A 22,042-nucleotide genomic window follows, 5' to 3' on the forward strand; every position below is an offset into this window, starting at 1 on the left:
TAGTTTGACGCATTTCCGCAAACCACGACTTCAGCCCCGGGTTTCACGAGCGTGAATGCGGATTTCTGTCCGCATTCACGCGAAGCCGAAGTAGATTTTCGTGGTTGAAAATCTATTCACGGCTTAGCGTGTCCGAGGCGGAATGCGTCAAAATGGTCGTGAATCCACGCGTAAGCGTGATCATGACCTGGCGGTGAGCACCACTGATCTAAGGCAGCACTTGACAGAGAATGTAGTCATGTCCTTGGTGGAGCTTACAATCCAATCCCAGCCATAGTCAAAGTCTAATGTCCCGCCATATCATTATTATGTATTTATGTAGCACTTGCATCTTCTGCAGCACTTTACAGACTAAACAGTCATGTCATGTCGTGGACTGACATCCATGATGCAAATCTCCCATTTCACCACATCATTGTGGGAACACTGCTTTTTCTTATGTGTTTGGGGAACATTGCCTAATTACCTTTAGGGTCACTTTGCCTGTCTGTGTTTTGGGAGGAAACTCTGGCCACTGCCTCAGAGTTACATTACAGTTCACTCCATCCACACCATGTCATGGACACGTCCATTTTCGGGCACGCCCATATTTTGGTGCAGCGTGCTACCCACCCCCCCACCCCCACCCACCCACACACACACCACCTCCGTCCCAGGTTGAGCCAAGAAAAATCTGGTCACTGTAATTTAAGTATCACGAGAAGTGAGAGGCAAAAATCATTGAAAGACAAAAAGGTACAACAACAATGTGAATTTTTCACTTTTGTGAAACATGAACCTACAAATTTCCATATTATTTGAAGTGGATTTATAATTAAGTAACATATATAATATATGTATTACTTTGTTACACTGAGAGGAATGGATAACATTCACTGCTAATAATGCAGTACGCTCAGTCAGTGCACAGTATGTTCTATGTGATTTTATAAGCAATTCCCTGCAAATTCTGCAATGAAAGTGCAAACAAGTGCAGTGCTGCAATGAACACTGCACTTCTTTGCACTTTCATTGCAGAATTTGCAGGGAATTATTGCTCCCCCAGGCCCAGTGCCCCGACCAAATTTACTAAATAGCCCCTGTCTGTGTGTCCCTCATAATCCTACCGGACCGGTATCTCATCTGCAATATGTCCGGCGGCAGGCTGCTGCAGACAGAGGCTCTGTCGGGTCGTCTTTTCAGGTCGGGCCGCCGTCCCTCTGGGAGCGCTCTCTGCACATGCGCAAGACGTCATTCGTGACGTCACTCGCAGAGCGCACCCAGCAGCCCAGGAACATGCTGCGCACCGTCCGGATGCCAATGCGCTCCACATACAGGAAGCCTCATGGGCATTCAGGTGAGTGAGCGATCGGCCATCGCCGGCCCGCAGCCAGTGCCAGTGAATATTACATTATCGGTGTGCCTGGGGCGATTGCCCCACTTGCCCCCCCCCCCCCCAAAGGCCGGCTCTGCCCCTGGAAATCACTGTGCCCCTCTGAGTGCCCCATCTGCTCAGTAACATACCATTAGCTGTTTCCAGGCTCCAGCAGCGTACAGTGAACAATCGATTTTCCATAGAAGTGAACGGACAATCGTTCGGAAGTCAGATCGGACATGTTGGAAATAATCTATCTGGCTGTAAATCTGCCAAAAAATCTCATTGTGTGTACCAGGCATTAGGATTAAGCATGCCAGCCAACTAGCCAAGTAAATCAGCAGGTAACTTTTCTTCAATAATAGCACCATCATTTGGACAATTTGTTCTGCTCAAAAGCCTCCAAGTTTTCTTTGTGATGGTTTACATTTGGTTCCTATCATTGCGGAACTAGTTAGCCTTAATTTTATCACCTGAGTCAGGCAAAAACTATCTAAAGCTCGCCAAACAAACAGCACTTTTGATCACCCAAATGGGCCTCACCAGCCAGCCATCACCCTTTGTACCCCCCAAATTTGAAGCTGGAGCCACCATTGTTCAACCGCTAGAGCTGGCGACACCAGACCTAGCCCATCATGGCAGCAGCCCCTCCGACTAAATCCAGCCCCACACTCCCCGCTGTGCCACGTGATATAAATAATGTGCGGGTGCATTTGGGCTCCCTCCTGCCTGTACCAACGCTGGATCTAGTCCGGCACAGACTCCGACACTCTGATCCCCTCCGGGACCACGCTGCATAATTAGGTTGGCGCATGTGAAACATGGGGCGGCACTCCATCAAACCTACTGACACTGGCCCCACCCTCTGCTGATTGACGCATCCCCTCCTCATACTAGTGCGGTGAGGTAGAGACCCCACTGACGGAAGCAGGAAATTTGGGTGCCGGAGAGCCCCGGAAATTCAGAGCAGCTGAGAATTATACATTACCTTCTTCCAGCGGCAGGACAGGTTCTCTTCACACCCCGCTTCTGTGTAGCTTTGCACTGTGCAGCCAATCACCATGTGGCTCTTGTCATGTGACAGGTATCATGAGCAGCATGGTGATTGGCTGCCAGGTGCATGGCTACAAAGAAGAGTTGTAGTTAGAAGTGGCGTATGTACAAATGAGGGGTCTCACAGCAAAACAATGATGAGGACCCCCTCCACCGTCATACACTCTGTTCTCTCCCTTCATCATAGCAGGATCATTCACAAGGCAGCCTTGGCAGGTTCCTGGGGCCCGGTGGGTGTCAGTGGGCCCAACTGCCACTTTCTCTAACCTTTGTCTCATTTTAAAACCATTTTAGAACCATAAGGAGGAGCCACAGCTACTACCTTGCCTAGGGCCCAATTTCATCCTAACCCATCTTTGCCCTTAAAGGGGTTCTTCCGCGAATGAAGAAAAAAAATAAAAAGTGGTTAATGCATAAACTATTAAACATCCTTCTAAAATAGTGTAAAAAGGTTTTTTTGTTTTTGTTTTTTTAAATGAATGGTTTCATCAATATAACATGTAATGTAAACAGTGACTATGAAGGACTGGGAGGCTAATCCATTTGTTAGGGGTGTTTTTTTTTTACTTTCTTTTCACAAACATAACTCCTGCCTAAGTAGTTTTCAGTGGTATAACCCACTTCTAGCAGGAATCACAGTTATAGCCAGTGGCGTAGCTAAGGAGCTGTGGGCCCTGGTGCAGGTTTTACATGGGGCCCCCCCAAGAACTTTATACATAGCAATTGATACAGCGCACCAAAACTTGCCAAGGACAACCACAGTGTCAGAAGTGCAAGAAGGGGATTGGGAACAGTGTGTTAAGGATTACTACTATTCAAAACATCTATAGAAGTGATTATTACCAGCACAGGACCAATAGAGAGCTAACACTGTGATAGAGGGTGGACCCTTCGGGGCCCCACTGGCCCAAGGGCCCCGGTGCGGTCGCTACCTCTGCACCCCCTATTGCTACGCCCCTGGTTATAGCCCTAATAGCTGAGCTCTGCTGATTTTCTGAAAATCTCATTTTGATTTGATTCATTGATTTGAGTCAATCTGACATGTCCGATTCATGATTCGATTCAATTCGATTCAAATTGAAACGAATCATGAATCGGACATGTCAGATTGAATCAAATCAAATCAATGAATCAAATCAAATTGAATCGAATCTGACAAAGAATCATATGGTGTAGATGGGACTGATTCATTTTCCCAGCAGCTTATGACTCTTTTTCACAAATGAGTCTCTGCAAGGCCTCTGGTTGCCTGGCAACAATGTAAACACATATTCAGCAGCTCAGCAGAGCTCAGCCATTAGGGCTATAACAGCGATTCCTGCTAGAAGTGGGTTATACCACTGAAAACTACTTAGGCAGGAGTTATGTTTGTGAAAAGAAAGTAAAAAAAAAAAAAACACCCCTAACAAATGGATTAGCCTCCCAGCCGTCATCCGTCACTATTTACATTACATGTTGTATTGATGACACCATTCATTTTAAAAAAAAAACTTTTTACACTATTTTAGAAGGATGTTTAATAGTTTGTGCATAAACCACTTTTTATTTTTTTCCTCATTCGCGAAAGAACCCCTTTAATTGTGACCACCTAGGCCAGGGGGCACGTCTACCAGGGCTCATATAGCAGCGTACGTACAAAAAGGGCGCCTGGACAAAAAGGGCGCGGGGTGTAAACGCTAATTAATAATTAATCATTAATAGCGTTTATAAAAATAGTGTGCTATATTTCGTTTACAAATAATGTTTTACAAAATTATAAATCATTAAATAATGTTTATGAAATCGGCAATTGTGAAAACGTTAATCTTCCCTGTTTCAAAAGTAAAACTTATAATTACGTTTATTAAAAAAACGATAATATATGTTTAATTGTTGTAATTATTTATTATTCTGAATAACCTTCATTTATGGTTTGTTCTTATAATAAAATCTGAAAATATTCTTTATAACGATGATATAAATATAACTACGTTCGTAATAAGTGTTGTAAAACATTAGTAAGTATTACTAAAATTTTACTAAAACTATACCTAAGCCTACTCTCACACAGAACCCTCCCTGTACCTATCCCTAACTCCTAGACCCCTCTGGTGGTGCCTAACCCTAAGACCCCCCTGGTGGTGCCTAACCCTAAGACCCCCCTGGTGGTGCCTAAACCTAAGTGTCTAAACCTAAGACCCCCCTGGTGGTGCCTAAACCTAAGACCCCCCTGGTGGTGCCTAAACCTAAGACCCCCCTGGTGGTGCCTAAACCTAAGACCCCTCTGGTGGTGCCTAAACCTAAGACCCCCCTGGTGGTGCCTAAACCTCAGACCCCCCTGGTGGTGCCTAATCCTAAGACCCCCCTGGTGGTGCCTAACCCTAAGACCCCCCTGGTGGTGCCTAAACCTAAGACCCCCCTGGTGGTGCCTAAACCCAGGGCCGGTTTAAGCAACAATGGGGCCCCAGGGCAAAATAAACCTGGGGGGCCCCCCCAACATATACCCCGGAACAAAAATCGGCATTAGGGGACCTTTTTTGCAGCTGGTATAGTCAGGGTGTGAAGTCCCAATCGGTCGGAGCTCCACATTCTGGCTATCCCAGCCTGCATGGGGGACAAGGGGTTAAAAAGTTTCAGGAGGAGGGACCGCACATAATTTAAAAAAAATTAAAATAATTTAAAAAAAAAAAAAAAATCCCACACTCTAAACATAAAAAAAAAATTGGGAAAATAGGAAAAAATGCCAGGGATCTTCATACAGCCATATTGCGGCTGTATAGCGATCCCTGGCCAAAGCGCTGCGGCTGCGTATGGACCCCCTGGAAACCCCGTCAGGAAATTTATTGCGCTTTCGTTTGATGCATGTAAAATTACACTACCGTTAGGTTTGCTACTAAAAGTAACATTTACCGCATTTAAAAACTATAAGGTCTTTTTGAAAAATTGTTTTTTCCTCTTATTCCTAATGATCTCCTTAACATATCCTGCAAATTTAGGGTTTCTAGCATTTAAGGTGGATTTGCTATTAACCATTAAAGTCGGCAGGTTTTTAAATGTGTATTTTTTTTTCCTTTGAAACTTTAAAATCGATTTTCTCAAAAACTATAAGGCCGATTTGAATTTTTTTTTTTTCCTCTTGTAGCTACTGGGGGCCCCTACAAGCTCTGGGGCCCTGGGGCAGCTGCCTACTTTGCCTTAATGGTAGCGCCGGCCCTGCCTAAACCTACGACCCCCCCTGGTGGTGCCTAACCCTACGACCCCCCCTGGTGGTGCCTAAACCTAAGACCCCCCTTACTGATCGCTTTATTATGAGGATAATAATGTTTTACTAATTGTGGCTGCAAAAAATATATTGCAATTTACGTTACGTACTGATCGCTTTATTTTGTGAATAATAATGTTTTACAAACAGTAAGGGATAAAACTTTAAATAATGTTTTAATTAGTTAAATAAGATAAATATGTTTAGTATTTTTATAAACGTTATTCGGCACGGGTGCATTTTATAAACGTAAATCACCACAAGCACAGTTATAAATCATTAAAAATCTCCGGGCGCCGTTTGTAAACGTTATTTATCTCCGGAGCCCTTTTTTCCTGCTCGGCGCCCATTAAACATTATTTATTATGAGAGTGAATGGCGGCGCCCTTTTTGTCCACTAGCTGCCTGCACCCTTTTTTCCCGCTTCCCATATATCAAGTCCGGCCTCCATGACCCACCCCCACCCATAACAAGTGTGGTCATATAATGCCTACTCTGGAGGGCAAAGGCCTTGTTTCAGAGGAAGGGAGGGGAAAAAAGTTGTAAGAGGAAGTGTAGCAAAAAGGGGGGAAAAATAAATCAATGCAAAGTGAGAAGTTAAAAAAATAGAAGGGAGATCAAGAAATTGGTGATATTCACCATGTCATTTGTTCATATTCTTGGATCCACAATGAGCCTGCAGGTCATCACCTTTACTACTGGCAGACAGAAAAAAAAACTAGACAGCACCAACTGCCATTATCTATAACCACACCCCCTAACAATACGATAAATAGGCTAAAAGGTTGTTTTTTTAATATTTATACATATACACAGAGGGAAATACTGCTTGCTTGTCAGTTGGAGAAAGCCATTATTTCCCACAATGCAATGAGGTTCACAGACAGGAAACTGTCAGAACCATGGTCATGACCTCACACTGTGGGTGGGGTTTTGCCACAATATCAGCCATACAGACCTTCCTGGTGATCTACTCGAGAAAAGGGAAAGATCTCTTGTGGGAAAGGGGGTATCAGCTACTGATTGGTATGACGGTCACTCCTGGGTTACAGTTCCTCTCTTAACTCTTCCATGGCGCTGGGCTTCCATACTGTTTGCCGGGAATGTTCAGCAGATGCAGCAGCATGATGATATGACTAAGGTACTGCAGCTCAGACCTCGGCGTTCCCAGCAGAGAGGAGCACAGGTATGATATGACTCAGGTACTGCAGCTCGGACCTCGGCGTTCCCAGCAGAGAGGAGCACAGGTATAATATGACTCAGGTACTGGAGCTCAAGCCTCACCGTTCCCAGCAGAGAGGCACACAGGTATGATATGACTCAGGTACTGCAGTTCGGACCTCAGTGTTCCCAGCAGAGAGGAGCACAGGTATGATATGACTCAGGTACTGCAGCTCAGACCTCCGCGTTCCCAGCAAAGAGGAGCACAGGTATAATATGACTCAGGTACTGGAGCTCAAGCCTCAGCGTTCCCAGCAGAGAGGCACACAGGTATGATATGACTCAGGTACTGCAGTTCGGACCTCAGTGTTCCCAGCAGAGAGGCATACAGGTATGATATGACTCAGGCACTGCAGCTCGGACCTCGGCATTCCCAGCAGAGAGGAGCAGATGTATGATATGACTCCGGCACTGCAGCTCGGACCTCAGCGTTCCCAGCAGAGAGAAGCACAGGTGCGAGAGACTTGCAGCATTTCCCGCTGGTACAGGAAGACGTCTCGGCATTTTCAGCAGAGAGGAGTATGATATGACTCAGGTACTGCAGCTTGGACCTCGGCATTCCCAGCAGAGCGGAGCACAGGTATGATATGACTCAGGTACTGCAGCTCGGACCTCGGCGTTCCCAGAAGAGAGGAGCACAGGTATGATATGACTCAGGTACTGCAGCTCAGACCTCGGCGTTCCCAGCAGAGAGGAGCACAGGAATGATATGACTCAGGTACTGCAGCTCGGACCTCGGCGTTCCCAGCAGAGAGGAGCACAGGTATGATATGACTCAGGTACTGCAGCTCGGACCTCGGCGTTCCCAGCAGAGAGGAGCACAGGTATGATATGACTCAGGTACTGCAGCTCGGACCTCGGCGTTCCCAGCAGAGAGGAGAACAGGTATAATATGACTCAGGTACTGCAGCTCAGACCTCGGCGTTCCCAGCAGAGAGGAGCACAGGAATGATATGACTCAGGTACTGCAGCTCGGACCTCGGCGTTCCCAGCAGAGAGGAGCACAGGTATGATATGACTCAGGTACTGCAGCTCGGACCTCGGCGTTCCCAGCAAAGAGGAGCACAGGTATGATATGACTCAGGTACTGCAGCTCGGACCTCGGCGTTCCCAGCAGAGAGGAGAACAGGTATAATATGACTCAGGTACTGGAGCTCAAGCCTCAGCGTTCCCAGCAGAGAGGCACACAGGTATGATATGACTCAGGTACTGCAGGTCGGACCTCAGCGTTCCCAGCAGAGAGGCACACAGGTATGATATGACTCAGGCACTGCAGCTCGGACCTTGGCATTCCCAGCAGAGAGGAGCACATGTATGATATGACTCAGGCACTGCAGCTCGGACCTCAGCGTTCCCAGCAGAGAGGAGCACAGGTATGATATGACTCAGGTACTGCAGCTCGGACCTCGGCGTTCTCAGCAGAGAGGAGCACAGGTATGATATGACTCAGGTACTGGAGCTCAAGCCTCAGCGTTCCCAGCAGAGAGGCACACAGGTATGATATGACTCAGGTACTGCAGCTTGGACCTCGGCGTTCCCAGCAGAGAGGAGCACATGTATGGTATGACTCAGGCACTGCAGCTCGGACATTGGCATTCCCAGCAGAGAGGCAGACAGGTATGATATGACTCAGGTACTGCAGCTCGGACCTCGGCGTTCTCAGCAGAGAGGAGCACAGGTATGATATGACTCAGGTACTGGAGCTCAAGCCTCAGCGTTCCCAGCAGAGAGGCACACAGGTATGATATGACTCAGGTACTGCAGCTTGGACCTCGGCGTTCCCAGCAGAGAGGAGCACATGTATGGTATGACTCAGGCACTGCAGCTCGGACCTCGGCATTCCCAGCAGAGAGGAGCACAGGTGCGAGAGACTTGCAGCATTTCCCGCTGGTTCAGGAAGACGTCTCTAGAGACAGTACGTAACAATCTGCATCAGCGAGTGAGAGTCAGCTGCACAGATCATGTAATAATCACACACGGTGCTATAGAACCCCCAGCAGCCCGGCAGATAAAGCAGAGAGGATTAGCAGCAGCCAGCCCAGTGAGAGAGAGTCACTCACCTCTCTGCTCGCCTCCTGCCCCGAAGCTTCCGTTTCTTCTTCGTCATCAGTCAGTTTCCTATCATGAGATTCACTACCACGCTCACTTTCCAGTGCATGGGCACACCTATTTCAGCATCTACCCCACCAGTGAATCCAGCACCTGCAAAGCACCCGCAATAAAAAAAATCCTGGAGCCACCCCTCATAATAACCATCCTTCATCTGTCCCACTGTCACAAGCTACAGCTACCAGGAACGGGGGCGGCCACAGGAATGAAGTATACACCTCACAGGATGGTTAATAGGATCCAAGTCATTCCGTGATTGATGGAGAATTATGCAGAATGAAAAATGGACAGAATCTAATTCTAAAGATGTAGAATTTGATTGGACTATTTGAATGCTGCATTAATGTTCATAGAAAATTTTGTCTAACTCTGCATCAGCTCGAGATTATTTGCATCTCATTAACCACCCACACTTCGTTCTTTTTTTATGACGTCTATAAGGAGGAGCCGCTGTAGCCTCAATTTGCATAGCGGGAGGGCCCAGTGCCAGCTATTTTATCGAGCACATCCGCCACCCAAATTTCTCCCCATAGCTGTAATTGTCTATGGGGCCTATGGTGGTGCCCAAACTTCTGCAGAGCCCCATATTTTGTTTTATGCGGTACGTATATAGACAGCTTGGCATTGGAGTGGGCAGTTAAGGTTAGGCATCAGTGGGGGGTGTCACAGACCACAAGGCCGATCTGCAGATGGGGTCAATCGATCAGTGTCAGAAATCCTCTGACACTGTCATTTTGCTCATCACAGAGGGTAACCTGACTTCGCAATTTGATGAACTGACTAGTGGAGGGGCGTTCGGACGCCAAAGGATTCACCACACACATACAATTCAAAGATCTGCCACCAAGCGGGTTACACAGCCCGCTACTGTAATTATACTAGTACTTCGAGAACGCTCTATTAACCCTTAGCAGTATGCAGGAACCTGGGTCAGATCTTTGTATCTGGGCCGGGTTCTCGCATACGGGTTATAAAGGTACACTTCTATTAAACACGGTAGTGGTTTCAGGAGAATAGGTACGATTGTGTATATTCAGAACAGATTGTAACCATAACGATTTTTAAACGTTTTTATAACAAAGTTGCATTACATACATTTACACAGATTAACACGTAGACACATAGCTAAAAATAAAAGGGATAAAATTAGAAAGTTCTTACTTAGTTGCGGCTGAGCAGTCCATTTGGAGAATGAAGAAAGAGTCCAGTTTAAACGAGCTTTAAGAGTCCTTGGAAAAATGCATGTGTCGGTCCCTCTGTGGAACGCATGCTCCAAGCTCTTCTTTAGCAGATTAAATTATGAAGGACAAGGCGGGTCTGCTGGCCCCAGATTTATACAATCTTAGAATTGGGGCTGGGTTACCTCCAAACTAGGTGGAGGGAAGGCGGGGTTATCTCCTGGCAGCAAGGTTACCACCCCCAGACTCAGAGCAAGAAAATGTAGCATTTATTAATAATCTGTGTGACTCCGCCCCAGATTGGCGCATCGCAAATCCGAGGGTATATTCATAAGCGGCCTGCGACCCTGTATCAAATGAGGCTACACATGCCTATTCTATCGCATTCGCTCTACGTAGGCTGAATAAAGCAGTTTCCCTACTGACTCCTGACAGTTGGAAAATTGTAATTCGGTGGAATTACAGAACTGGCTTATGGGTATCCGAAAATGTAATTTTTGTCTTTCTCTGACAAGCCTATTTTGAAATAGATACAATAAAGTTTCCTTTGTTTGAGTCTACGAGTTTGGAGGGAATCTCTTATCTTAGTGGTTGGATCTAGTTTCTGGGACATGAGCTGTGCAGCACATGGCTCTACCTAGGAGGTCGAGCCACGTGTGAAATTCCTTGCTGGCCTCACAGGACATGGGGGGAAGTTACTGTACTTTGTTTTTAAGAGAAGAGAGGGAAAAGAAAGACATTTGTTTTAATCTGCACAGGACTGACAGTAATGGGCTGGACCATTACGCAAGTCGCCGGCGATTGCGCACGACTTTCCGTAATGTTCGTCACAGGGGGAGGGAGTCTTTTAAAGCCAGGCATCTCTGAGGGGTTTGGTTAGGGTTAGGCACCGGCGGAGAAGTGGTTAGGGTTAGGCATTGGCTGGAGGTGGTTAGGGTTAGACATCGGCGGGGAGATGGTTGGGGTTAGGCACCGGCGGGGAGGTTGTTAGGGTTAGGCATCGGCAGAGAAGTGGTTAACCACCTCCCGCCGGTGCCTAACCCTAAGGGTTAGACATTAGCGGGGAGGTGGTTAGGGTTAGGCATTGGTGGGAAGGTGGTTAGGGTTAGACATTGGAGGGGAGATGGTTAGGGTTAGACTTTGGTGAGGAGGTGATTAGGGCTAGACATGGGGTGGTGGTTAGGGTTAGGCTTCGGCGGGGAGGTGGTTAGGCTTAGACATCTGAGGGTAGGTGGTTAGGTTTAGACATTGATGGGAAGGTGGTTAGGGTTAGGCACCAGTGGGGAGGTGGTTAGGGTTAGACATCAGCGGGGAGAGGGTTAGGCATTGGAAGGGAAGTGGTTAGGTCTAGGCATGGGGTGGTGATTAGGGTTAGGCTTCGACGGAGGTAGGGGGGGGTCCTGAAAAATATATTAAATTCTACTATATGTTGTTGTGGTGCCTGTAAAGGACTCACGAGATGACCAAAAACAATCTAGTTTTACTAACCTTGAGCTTTTGCTTCTTAGGATCGCCAACCCCCGGAAGGGTCGGCATCTTTTGCATATGCGCCCACGTCATCGGGAGTGTACTGCGCAGACCCTCATTCGGGGGTTGGCACACTTCAGAGGCTGCCAGCGAAGACCGGAGGAGTGAGGGACACACCTGACTTGAAGGGGCTGGAAGAGGCCCAGGTAAGTAAAACTAGATTTTTTTGGATCACCTTATCAGTCCTTTAGGTTTTGAGCGGAAAGACTTTACAAACGTAAAAAATAAACTGTTACGCATCCACGTTGCTTTAGCATAACTTGCATGAATCCATGCGTTAAAGCATATCGATGCTTTGTGAATTAACCTTTTGGTTTCCTAGCGCACCCACCCTGGACAGAGAAATGTATAAACAGGTATGTAAAATGTACCCACAAAAATCTGAAACGCGGTTCCCCCAAATATTGTCTCTCTTTTAATTACTGTAGTAGCTTCTCCTGAAAGGATGGGATTACTTGCATTTATTTATATCTGTGTCTGTCTATAAATATCTCTAGGGTGTGTGCATTCTAAAAAATTAGGATTCATGCACAAACCCGCTATCTGCTGAAGCATAAACTAAAGCACAATGCCTGTTTTCCTTTGTCTCGCTGCTGAGTAAGTGATCAATGACCCACCCTCACACCTTCGTGGGACTACACAAAACATTACTCACGTAAGTGGTTTACGCATGAGATTTTCTCCATCACAAGAAAAACTTTGTTGACTCTAGTAAAATATTTCTCATGCTAGCTAAGCATAGAATTTGGAAAATACGAAGTACTAGCTGCAGACCCGGCATTGCTAGAGCATACATGTCAAACTCCGGCCCGTGGGCCAAATCTGGCCCTCAGAGCCATCAGATTTAGCCTTGGTTTTCCCACTTTGCATTTTGCTTGGCCTACTCTAGACTAGACCACCAGAAAAGCTATATTGGAGGTGAAGCCCTAGATCACCTGGAAAGCCAAATGGGGAAGGGGAAAGCACTAGATACCAGGGAACTGTATTGGAGAGGGAGAGGCCACTAGGCACCAGGAAACTGTATAGGGTAAGGAGGGGCCACTGGACACGAGAAAACTGTATAGGGGAGGCAGAGAGAGGACAACTAAACATCAGGGAATTGTATAGGGGAGGGAGGACCACTAAACACCAAGGAACTTTATAAGGGAGAGAGGTGGCCACTAGACATTGAGGTTGGCCTGCGACTTGATCCCAGAGCACACTTTCGGCCCACTTTGTATTTGAGTTTGACAGCCCTGTGCTAAATATGTATTTTGCCACTTTTTCATAACTTGACAGACAGTCACTCAATGGCCAAGTTTTTGAGCTTTAGGGTCCTTGGTATCATTAATGTGGGAATGTAAGCAGTTTATCAATCAAACTGTTTGTGGCTCTGCCCCCTTTTCTGAATTTGAATCCCAGCCATCCAATGACCGACTGTACCAGGTTTGAGGCCTCTGCTATTAACAGTGTAAAAATAGCAGCAATTTAAATATTCCCCTTGAAAATCAATAGGTGAATTTTCATTGGCTGTTGTAAGCTCCACCCAGTTTCCTAAATATTAATTCCTGTCACTCAGTGACCAAGAGTGCCAAGGTTGAAAACTCTGCCATTAATAGTGTAAGAATGGCTGCAGTTTACATTTTCCAAGGGAAAAAATTGGTTGTTGTTGGCTCTACCCACTTTTTGTAACCTTGACACACAGTCACTCAATGACCAAGTTTGTGAGCTTTGAGGTCCTTGGCATCAATAATGTGAACATGGAAGCAGTTTATCAATCAAAGAAATCTGATTGGCTGTTTGTGACTTCTACCACTTTCCTGAATATTAATCCCAATCAATCACCCAGATGGAAAGTGTGCCAAGTTTGAGAACCCTGGCAAGAAAAGGATCTTCATTTAATAGTCTAAAATGGCTGCAGTTTACATTTTCCCATGTAAAATGAATGGCTGAAAACGGATTGGCTATTTTATGCTCCGCCCGCTTTCCCTGAAATTTTAACCTTGGCCACCAAGTGACCAACTGTGCCAAGTTTGGGGGCTTACTGTGAGAATGGCAGCCTTTTAAATTTTCCCATTGACGTTAATGGGTGAAATCTGATTGTCTGTTTGTGGTTCCTCCCAGGTGTTCAGAGGGGGTGTGAGACCCGCATAAAACATCTTTCCAGGTAGTAAGGGCTCTATATACCAAGTGTCGTAGAAATCGGTCAAAGTGTTTCCTTCTTATGAATTTGTGTTTGCCACACATCCAATGCAAGTCAATGGCAATTTTTTTGCAAAAAAATCACCCAGCATGCACTTTCTTTTGCGACGGACATTGATTTGCATACCAATTCAAGCCAATGGAAACTGCAAATTAGCAATGGTGAAATATGCATGCAAACGTGATGTTAATTAAGTATAAGCCAATGGGAACTGCGAATTAACAATGCAAAAAACACAAGCCAATGGGAATGATGAACTAGCAATGAGGAATGCGCATGCAAATATTAAGTTAATTATATACATTTTCATGTAAATTACCTTCATTGGTATGCATGAAAAATTTGCATTCTGAATATTTGCATAAAAACCCTCACAACTAAAAGAATAATGGCAAAATACAGAATCGGAAAAGAGAAAAAGCAGCCAGGAATTGCAGGGATGAGTGGAAAAGCTCAGCCACGTTTTTTATTCTGTTTTGCAATTTTGTCGGTTGAGATTTAATTTGTTTGTGTGCGTTGTGTATGCGATTTTCACAATGCGATTTTTGTGCCTACTAGAAAAGCTCAATTTACATGAAATTTAATGCAATTAACTTTACATTCGCGGGAAAATTGTTACATTCCGACTGCAAATTTTATGCGTTTGCATTTACTTTCAGTACATGCAATTTGAACTTTGTATGCAAATAAATGCGACACTGCCCTTTCAAAAACACCAAAAATATTCCCACAAAAATGCAATTTCAATATGATGCCATTGAAAAACTGTAGATGTGCAACAAAGGTAAAATCGCAATTCCGCATGACACATCCTGTGTCTGACACAAATCTTCAGTGTGTCTACTTCCTGCTTTCATGGAAGCAGAGAAAGGGTTAACATCCTGTGTGTACCTATTAGCTGTGTCTGCCAAGGACTGCCAAATTTCTGTGTTGACACAGCTGTGAGAACAAACTACACTTGTGGTTACTTACAGATGAGGGGGGATTAGACAGGCTAAACTCTCTAAAAATGCTTTTCTCTCTGTTTTCCTTGTGCCCTGTGCTAGAGTTAAGTGTGAAAGGGGCCTTATAATGGAATATAGTGATGAGCAGAAATTACGTCCATGCGTAATTACGCATCGTAATTGTAATATGAAAGTTCGGGGGAATAGTGTAACCAATTTCGTAGTTAATCGTTCCCTTTCTTAATTACGCAAAAAGTAATTTATGCATAATTTCATGCCAAATATGGCGGTGAATAGCAAAGCTCCAAGACATGCCATTGCTACCAAAACTGCTACATATATTAAGGAGATTAGTGGGTACACATTACAAAAAGAATTGTTTAAAAAGACCTTGTAGTTTTTGAGAAAATCGATTTTAAAACTACAAAGAAATGGTTTTTAAACTGTTATTTTTCTAGGTTTAAAAACCATTTTTTTTTTTTGCATTTTTAAATTCCATTTTCTCAAAATGCTTAAGGTCTTTTTGAAAAAATTATTTTTTTGACTTGTACCCACTTTTCTCTTTAACATATGTGGCATTTTTGGTAGCAATGGCATGTGTAGGGAGCTTTGCTATTCACCACCAAAGTCGGCATGAATTACGCGTAAATTACGCATAAATTAATGCGCAATTACGAATGATTACACAAAGTCAATTGAATTATGAATTTGTAATTAGGTGTATGCGTAATTGTGAAAATGTATGCGTAAATTTGCGTAATTCTAGTTAGCTGATTACGATCATCGCTAATGGAATATTTTGAATCTGTTTGGAACATGTGGTGAATAGAGAAACTGGTGTTTAACGTTGTGGTAGACAAGGGGGAGGTGAAAAAAGGGATCACTGGAATTCTTTTGGAGTACCCCTTCCCATTTTAGCTGTACCCTGTGAGGTTTTAGCGGAGGACCTCTTAAATTTTCCTCTGATATCTGCCAAGCCCCGTTAGTTATCAGCCTGACTGCATAGACTACCATTTCATTGCAATGTTTGATATAGTAAATGCAGTACACACACAAGGGGCTCAATTCACAAAGCAGTGATAACCCAGTTAGACTTTAGGCATGATAACCATTTTATCATGCCTAAACTCAGTTTAGGCATGATAAGTTTAGGCATGATAAGGTTAGGCATGATAAGTTTAGGCGTGATAAGTTTAGGCGTGATAAGGTTAGGCATGATAAGTTTAGGTGTGATAAGTTTAGGCGTGATAAGTTTAGGCGTGATAAGTTTAGATCACAAAGTCTCGCGCGCAAAGCAGTGCCATTAAACTCTATGCGACGTTTCGCGCACCAGACTTTGCTGGCGCAAAACTTTTGATCAGCTGTGTACTGCGGTGCTAACGCAGTTGGTGCTATAGTCATCATGCCTAAACTTATCACACCTAAACTTATCACGCCTAAACTTATCACGCCTAAACTTTCATGCCTAAACTTATCACGCCTAAACTTATCACGCCTAAACTTATCATGCCTAAACTTATCATGCCTAAACTTATCATGCCTAAACTTATCACGCCTAAACTTATCACGCCTAAACCTATCATGCCTAAACTTATCATGCCTAAACTTATCATGGCTAAATTTATCATGCCTAAACTGAGTTTAGGCGTGATAAGGGGCACTTCACCAGCGTGCTAACAGTTTGCACCGCTTTGTGAATCAGGCCCAAGGATTCTACTGGCGGTCTACCCCAGAATTTTTTTTTTTGGGGGGGGGGTGGTGTTTAGGTGCAGAGTGCATCCACTGGCTTTGTGTACGTTTTGAGCCAGGGTACCTTTAAAAATATTACTCTTTAGTAGACAAGTCCCCATCATCACTTTAACCAGTTCCAGGAAGGCACTTTAAAGGACATCCGAGGTGAAAATAAACTGATGAGAAAATGTATATGTATCCTCCTCCTCCTAAAGATGACTTTTTTTTTTTGACATCCCCCAATTTTATTTTATAGTTAAATATAGTTTTTAAGTTATTACTGTTTCATTGTCTCTGCTCAATGACACCTTCACTGAAGAATGTCAGAGCTAAAATCTATGAATTATTGACCTTTTTTATTTATTTCCTGCCGCAGGAAGCAATTTACTGACTGGAAAGTATGTTATAGCTGTAATTACTTATCAGTGAGGGTGATGCTATAGTCTGACCCAGTCTGACCCAGACAGAGACTGTCACTTGCATACCTGATGTTTAACCCTTTCAGGCAGAGAAAGAAAAAAAGGAACACAGCCTAGTTATTTGAGGGCTTGGCACTGTACATACACGTCTAGCTTATCATGTCACATGTCACCTCGGTTGTCCTTTAAGGGGCCAGAGATGCCATTTGCCGTTATCATATGTTATCTTATGTTTTTTGTAAAGAACCTTAACTATCTACAAAACATGCAGTGAGTGAACCTACCATTAATCTGGTACTTAACCGAAAATATAACTATTTAAATAAATTGCCATACATTCCCTTTAAAGTGTCCCTAGTTGTTCCATTTATGTTATTTACCAAATGGCCTTGTACAGTTGTGCATTTTATTCAATGTACTCACATCTCTCCAGGTACATTTTTTCAGGGCTGATCTTTAGCTCGGATTCCACAGGTTCTGGTTGTGCTGACTACAACGAAGGGTCCATCAGGTTCTGGCTATACTGACTACAACAAAGGGTCCATCATGTTCTGGCTATACTGACTACAATCAAGGTTCCATCAGGTTCTGGCTATACTGGCTACAATAAAGGGTCCAGCAGGTTCTGGCTGTATAGACTACAACAAAGGGTCCATCAGGTTCTGGCTATGCAGATTACAATAAAGGGTCCTTCTGCTTCTGGCTATGCATACTACAACAAACGTTCCAGCAGGTTCTGGCTGTGTTGGCAACAATAAAGCATTCCGCAAGTTCTGATAGTGTTTGCAAAAGTGGAGGGTCCAGTAGGTTCTGGCTGTGCTGAGTACACTGAAGGACCCAGCAGGTTCTGGCTGTGCTGAGTACACTGAAGGACCCAGCAGGTTCTGGCTGTGCTGAGTAGAATGAAGAGTCCAGCAGGTTCTGGTTGTGCTGAGTACACTGACGGAACCAGCAGGTTCTGGTTGTGCTGAGTAAAATGAAAAGTCCAGCAGGTTCTGGCTGTGCTGAGTACACTGAAGGACCCAGCAGGTTCTGGCTGTGCTGAGTAGAATGAAGAGTCCAGCAGGTTCTGGCTGTGCTGAGTACACTGAAGGACCCAGCAGGTTCTTGCTGTGCTGACAATGATGAGGGACCTGCTGGTCTCTCAGCTGGAGATGAGGACAGGTGTGGTGGCTCTCCGCCCTCAGATTTGATGAACGACACCTGAGACCTGAAGTTGCAGGCGTGTTATTACAGCCTATTATTAGATCTTTCCTCTGCTGAGGAAACTGTTATTCACCTTGTGAAAAAAAAATCAATGATCCTCACTACGAAACTGCTGCTTCTATTGGAAGTATTCCGTAAAGGACATGAACAGGAGGGTCACCAACTGCACAAACTATGATGTTTTCTACTATCTGTGATATATTGCTAATGGTGTTATATCCATCTGGAATTGTGCCGCTAGTGGTTTGTTGACTATAAAACAAATACTGAGGTATTTCTCTAACGTGAGAAAGACACTTTTCCTCTCCTTATTACAGCACCGGTTGGGATTGCCTGATGCTGGATACATGTGCTTGCCGGCTGCTTGAGCACAAGCTCCTCCACCTGCCGGGGAAGGATAGAATACCCACCGAGCGTCCACACCTCCCGCCATGTCACCTGACCCGCGTGACCCACCAGGAGCTGTGGACGGATGCCGGAAGCCGCTAGGAGCTATAGGGCGTCGCTGCAGGCTAAATCTGTATTTTAACCCTCCTGGCGGTTAATTAAAACTGTCAGGGGGCAGAACAGCACTATTTTTTTAATTTAGTTTTTTTTAATCATGTAGCTAGCCTAGCGCTAGCTACATGACAGCTGCTGTGCAGCGGCATCCCCCTACCCTCTTCAATCGCCTCTGGCGATCAAGTCCGTCTGGAAATCCCGTTCTGAACGAGATTTCCATTAGGGCTTACCCCGTCACCATGGCGACGGGCGGGATGACATCACCAACGTCACGTCAAAGGGAGTCCCGATCCACCCCTCAGCGCTGTGTGGCACTGATTGGCCAGGCAGCGCATGGGGTCAGGAGGGTGGCACGGCGGGTAGCGGCAAACCGGCGCGGAGCGATGGCAATCGGGCAGTACACGCAGCTAGCAAAGTGCTAGCTGCGTGTACCAAAAAAAAACGGCCCAGCAGGACCTGAGAAATCCTCCTGCATGGCATAGCCCGAGCTTACCGCTCAGCTCGGGCTTACCGCAAGGCAAACCCCCCCCCCCACACACACACACACACACATACACACACACACAATAACAGTCTTTGTTATCCCCTCAGGCATGCCGGCTTTGCTGTATACATTTACAGTAGCAAGAAAAAGTATGTGAACCCTTTGGAATTATATGGATTTCTGCACAAATTGGTCATAAAATGTGGTCTGATCTTCATCACACCATGTAAACATTCACAGTGTAGGTGGAAAAGGTATGTGAACCCCGAGACTAATGACCTCTCCAAGAGCTAATTGGAGTGAGGCGTCAGCCAGCTGGAGTCCAGTCAATGAGATGAGATTAGAGGTGTTGGTTACAGCTGCCCTGTCCTATAAAAACACACACCGGTTTTGGGTTTGCTTTTCCCAAGAAGCATTGCCTGATGTGAATAATTCCCCGCACAAAAGAGCTCTCAGAAGACCTACGATTAAGAATTGTTGACTTGCATAAAGCTGGAAAGGGTTATAAAAGTATCTCCAAAAGCCTTGCAGTTCATCAGTCCATGGTAAGACAAATTGTCTATAAATGGAGAAAGTTCAGCACTGCTGCTACTCTCCCTAAGAGTGGCCGTCCTGTAAAGATGACTGCAAGAGCACAGCACAGAATGCTCAATGAGGTGAAGAACAATCCTAGAGTGTCAGCTAACGACTTACAATAGTCTCTGGCATATGCTAACATCCATGTTAGCGAATCTATGATATGTAAAAGTTTGCAAAAGAGTACCTGGATGTTCCACAGCAGTACTGGCAAAATATTCTGTGGACAGATGAAATCAAAGTTGAGTTGTTTGGAAGAAACACACAACACTATGGCCTCAATTCACTAAGCTTTATCGAACACTTTATCAAACGTTTGATAATTTACCTCATGAGTAAAATATAATCTTGAATTCACTAAGGTGTTATAGATCTATTGAATGTTTTATCGATAAACCATTCAAGAAATCTATAACACCTTAGTGAATTCAAAATTAGATTGTACTCATGGGGTAAATTATCAAACGTTCGATAAAGTGTTTTGATAAAGCTTAGTGAATTGAGGCCTATGTGTGGAGAAAAAGAGACACAGCACATCGATATCAAAACCTCAGACTAACTGTAAAGTATGGTGGTGAGGGCATAATGGTTTGGGGCTGCTTTGCTACGTCAGGGCCTGGACGGAATTTTGCTATCATCATAGGAAAAATGAATTCCCAAGTTTATCAAGACATTTTGCAGGAGAACTTAAGGCCATTTGTCCACCAGCTGAAGCTCAGCAGAAGATGGGTGTTGCAACAGAACAACGACCCAAAGCATAGAAGTAAATCAACAACAGAATGGCTTAAACAGAAGAAAATACGCCTTCTGGAGTCATGTCACAGCATCTTCATGAGGTCATGTCACAGCATCTCAATTGGGTTGAGGTCAGGACTCTGACCTCAACCCAATTGAGGTGCTGGGACATGACCTCAAGAAAGCGATTTACACCAGACATCCCAAGAATAATGCTGAACTGAAACAGTTCTGTAAAGAGGAATGGTCAAAAATTACTCCTCCTGACCGCTTTGCACATCTGATCTGCAACTACAGGAATGTTTGGTTGAAGTTATTGCTGCCAATGGAGGTGCAAGCAGTTATTAATTTAAAGGGGCCACATACTTTTCCCACTTGCACTGTGAATGTTTACATGGTGTGTTCAATAAAAACATGGAAATATTGAATTATTTGTGTGGTATTAGTTTAAGCAGACTGTGATTATCTATTGTTGTGACTTAGATGAAGTTCAGATCACATTTTATGACCAATTTGTGCATAAATCAATATAATTCCAAAGGGTTCACATACATTTTCTTGCTACTGTATGTCACCCAAATTCCCTACTTGTTATTTTGGCAGTTTGACTGAGTAACTGCAGTTCAGTAAGTTCTCTTTTAACTATTTCAGCCTATGGGTGTTTTCACCTCAAGGACGGAAAATATTTTCCCCTGTCAGTGCTTCTCCCATTCATTTGCCAATAACAATATCACTACTTATCACACCTAAATGATCTATAGCTTGTTTTTTTCTGCTACAAATTTGGCTTTTTGCAGGCGATACTTGTTTTCAGTAATTACTTTATTTTCTATGCATTTTATAGGAAAAAACAGGGGAAAAAATAAAAAATACACTATTTCTCCAATTCTATCCCCTAAAGTTTTAAAATAAGCAAAGCTACTATAAATATAACCCACTTATTTTATTTGCCAGGCTATCACAAAATTTAAAGGCAACTATGCATGTATTTTTTTTAAACTGTTATTTTTTTATTCTTTTTTTTTAACAAGTCTGTTTGATAACTGTGGGGGATTAATTTAATTAATTCATATTAAAAATGTGTTTTTACAATAATTTTACTTTTTCACTAGATGGCGCTAAAACCACTATCCTGGGTTACCAAGAAGTGTTCATTTTTTTTTTTTTAACATTTAACTTTACTTCCTATATTATAAAATGACGTGGCCTCTGATCGGGATCATGTCCACTCATGCCAACCACTGCGATTGGCTCGGGGAACATTTGTTCCCCTTCACCAATCGCTGCCACATAAAATGCAGGGAACAAGTGGCAGGCGCGCTCTTGTGCGTGCCTACCCTGCGGCAAAACTAGATGCAAATATGCGTCTAGATAGAACACAACAGCTCCTATCTGGACAACTATGGATTACAGGTTAAATAAAGAAATGACTGACAATCCTCCACGAGGAGACGGACTAATCCAAAATCAGTGAGATCTGTGAAGATTTTCATTACTTACTGTAAGTGACAGGAACACACGGGACAAGTAATTTATAGTGCATTTCCCTCTGGGAGAAATGTACATTAATATGTATGCATT

The 22,042-nt window shown here is 44.3% G+C and overlaps 1 protein-coding gene across 1 annotated transcript in view; it reads right to left on the reverse strand.

The window, feature by feature from the left end:
- The window catches only part of LOC137528584 (histo-blood group ABO system transferase-like), a 107,999-nt gene extending 89,937 nt beyond the window's left edge, over window positions 1-18,062 (reverse strand). The window contains exon 1 of the mRNA XM_068249925.1: window positions 17,383-18,062. Within this exon, the coding sequence (XP_068106026.1) occupies window positions 17,383-17,398 (16 nt within the window). The 5' untranslated portion in view covers window positions 17,399-18,062. The remainder of the gene's footprint in view (window positions 1-17,382) is intronic.
- Window positions 18,063-22,042: the final 3,980 nt, after the last annotated feature.

This window comes from Hyperolius riggenbachi, chromosome 8 (assembly GCF_040937935.1).
Source record: "Hyperolius riggenbachi isolate aHypRig1 chromosome 8, aHypRig1.pri, whole genome shotgun sequence".
Lineage (NCBI taxonomy): Eukaryota > Metazoa > Chordata > Amphibia > Anura > Hyperoliidae > Hyperolius > Hyperolius riggenbachi.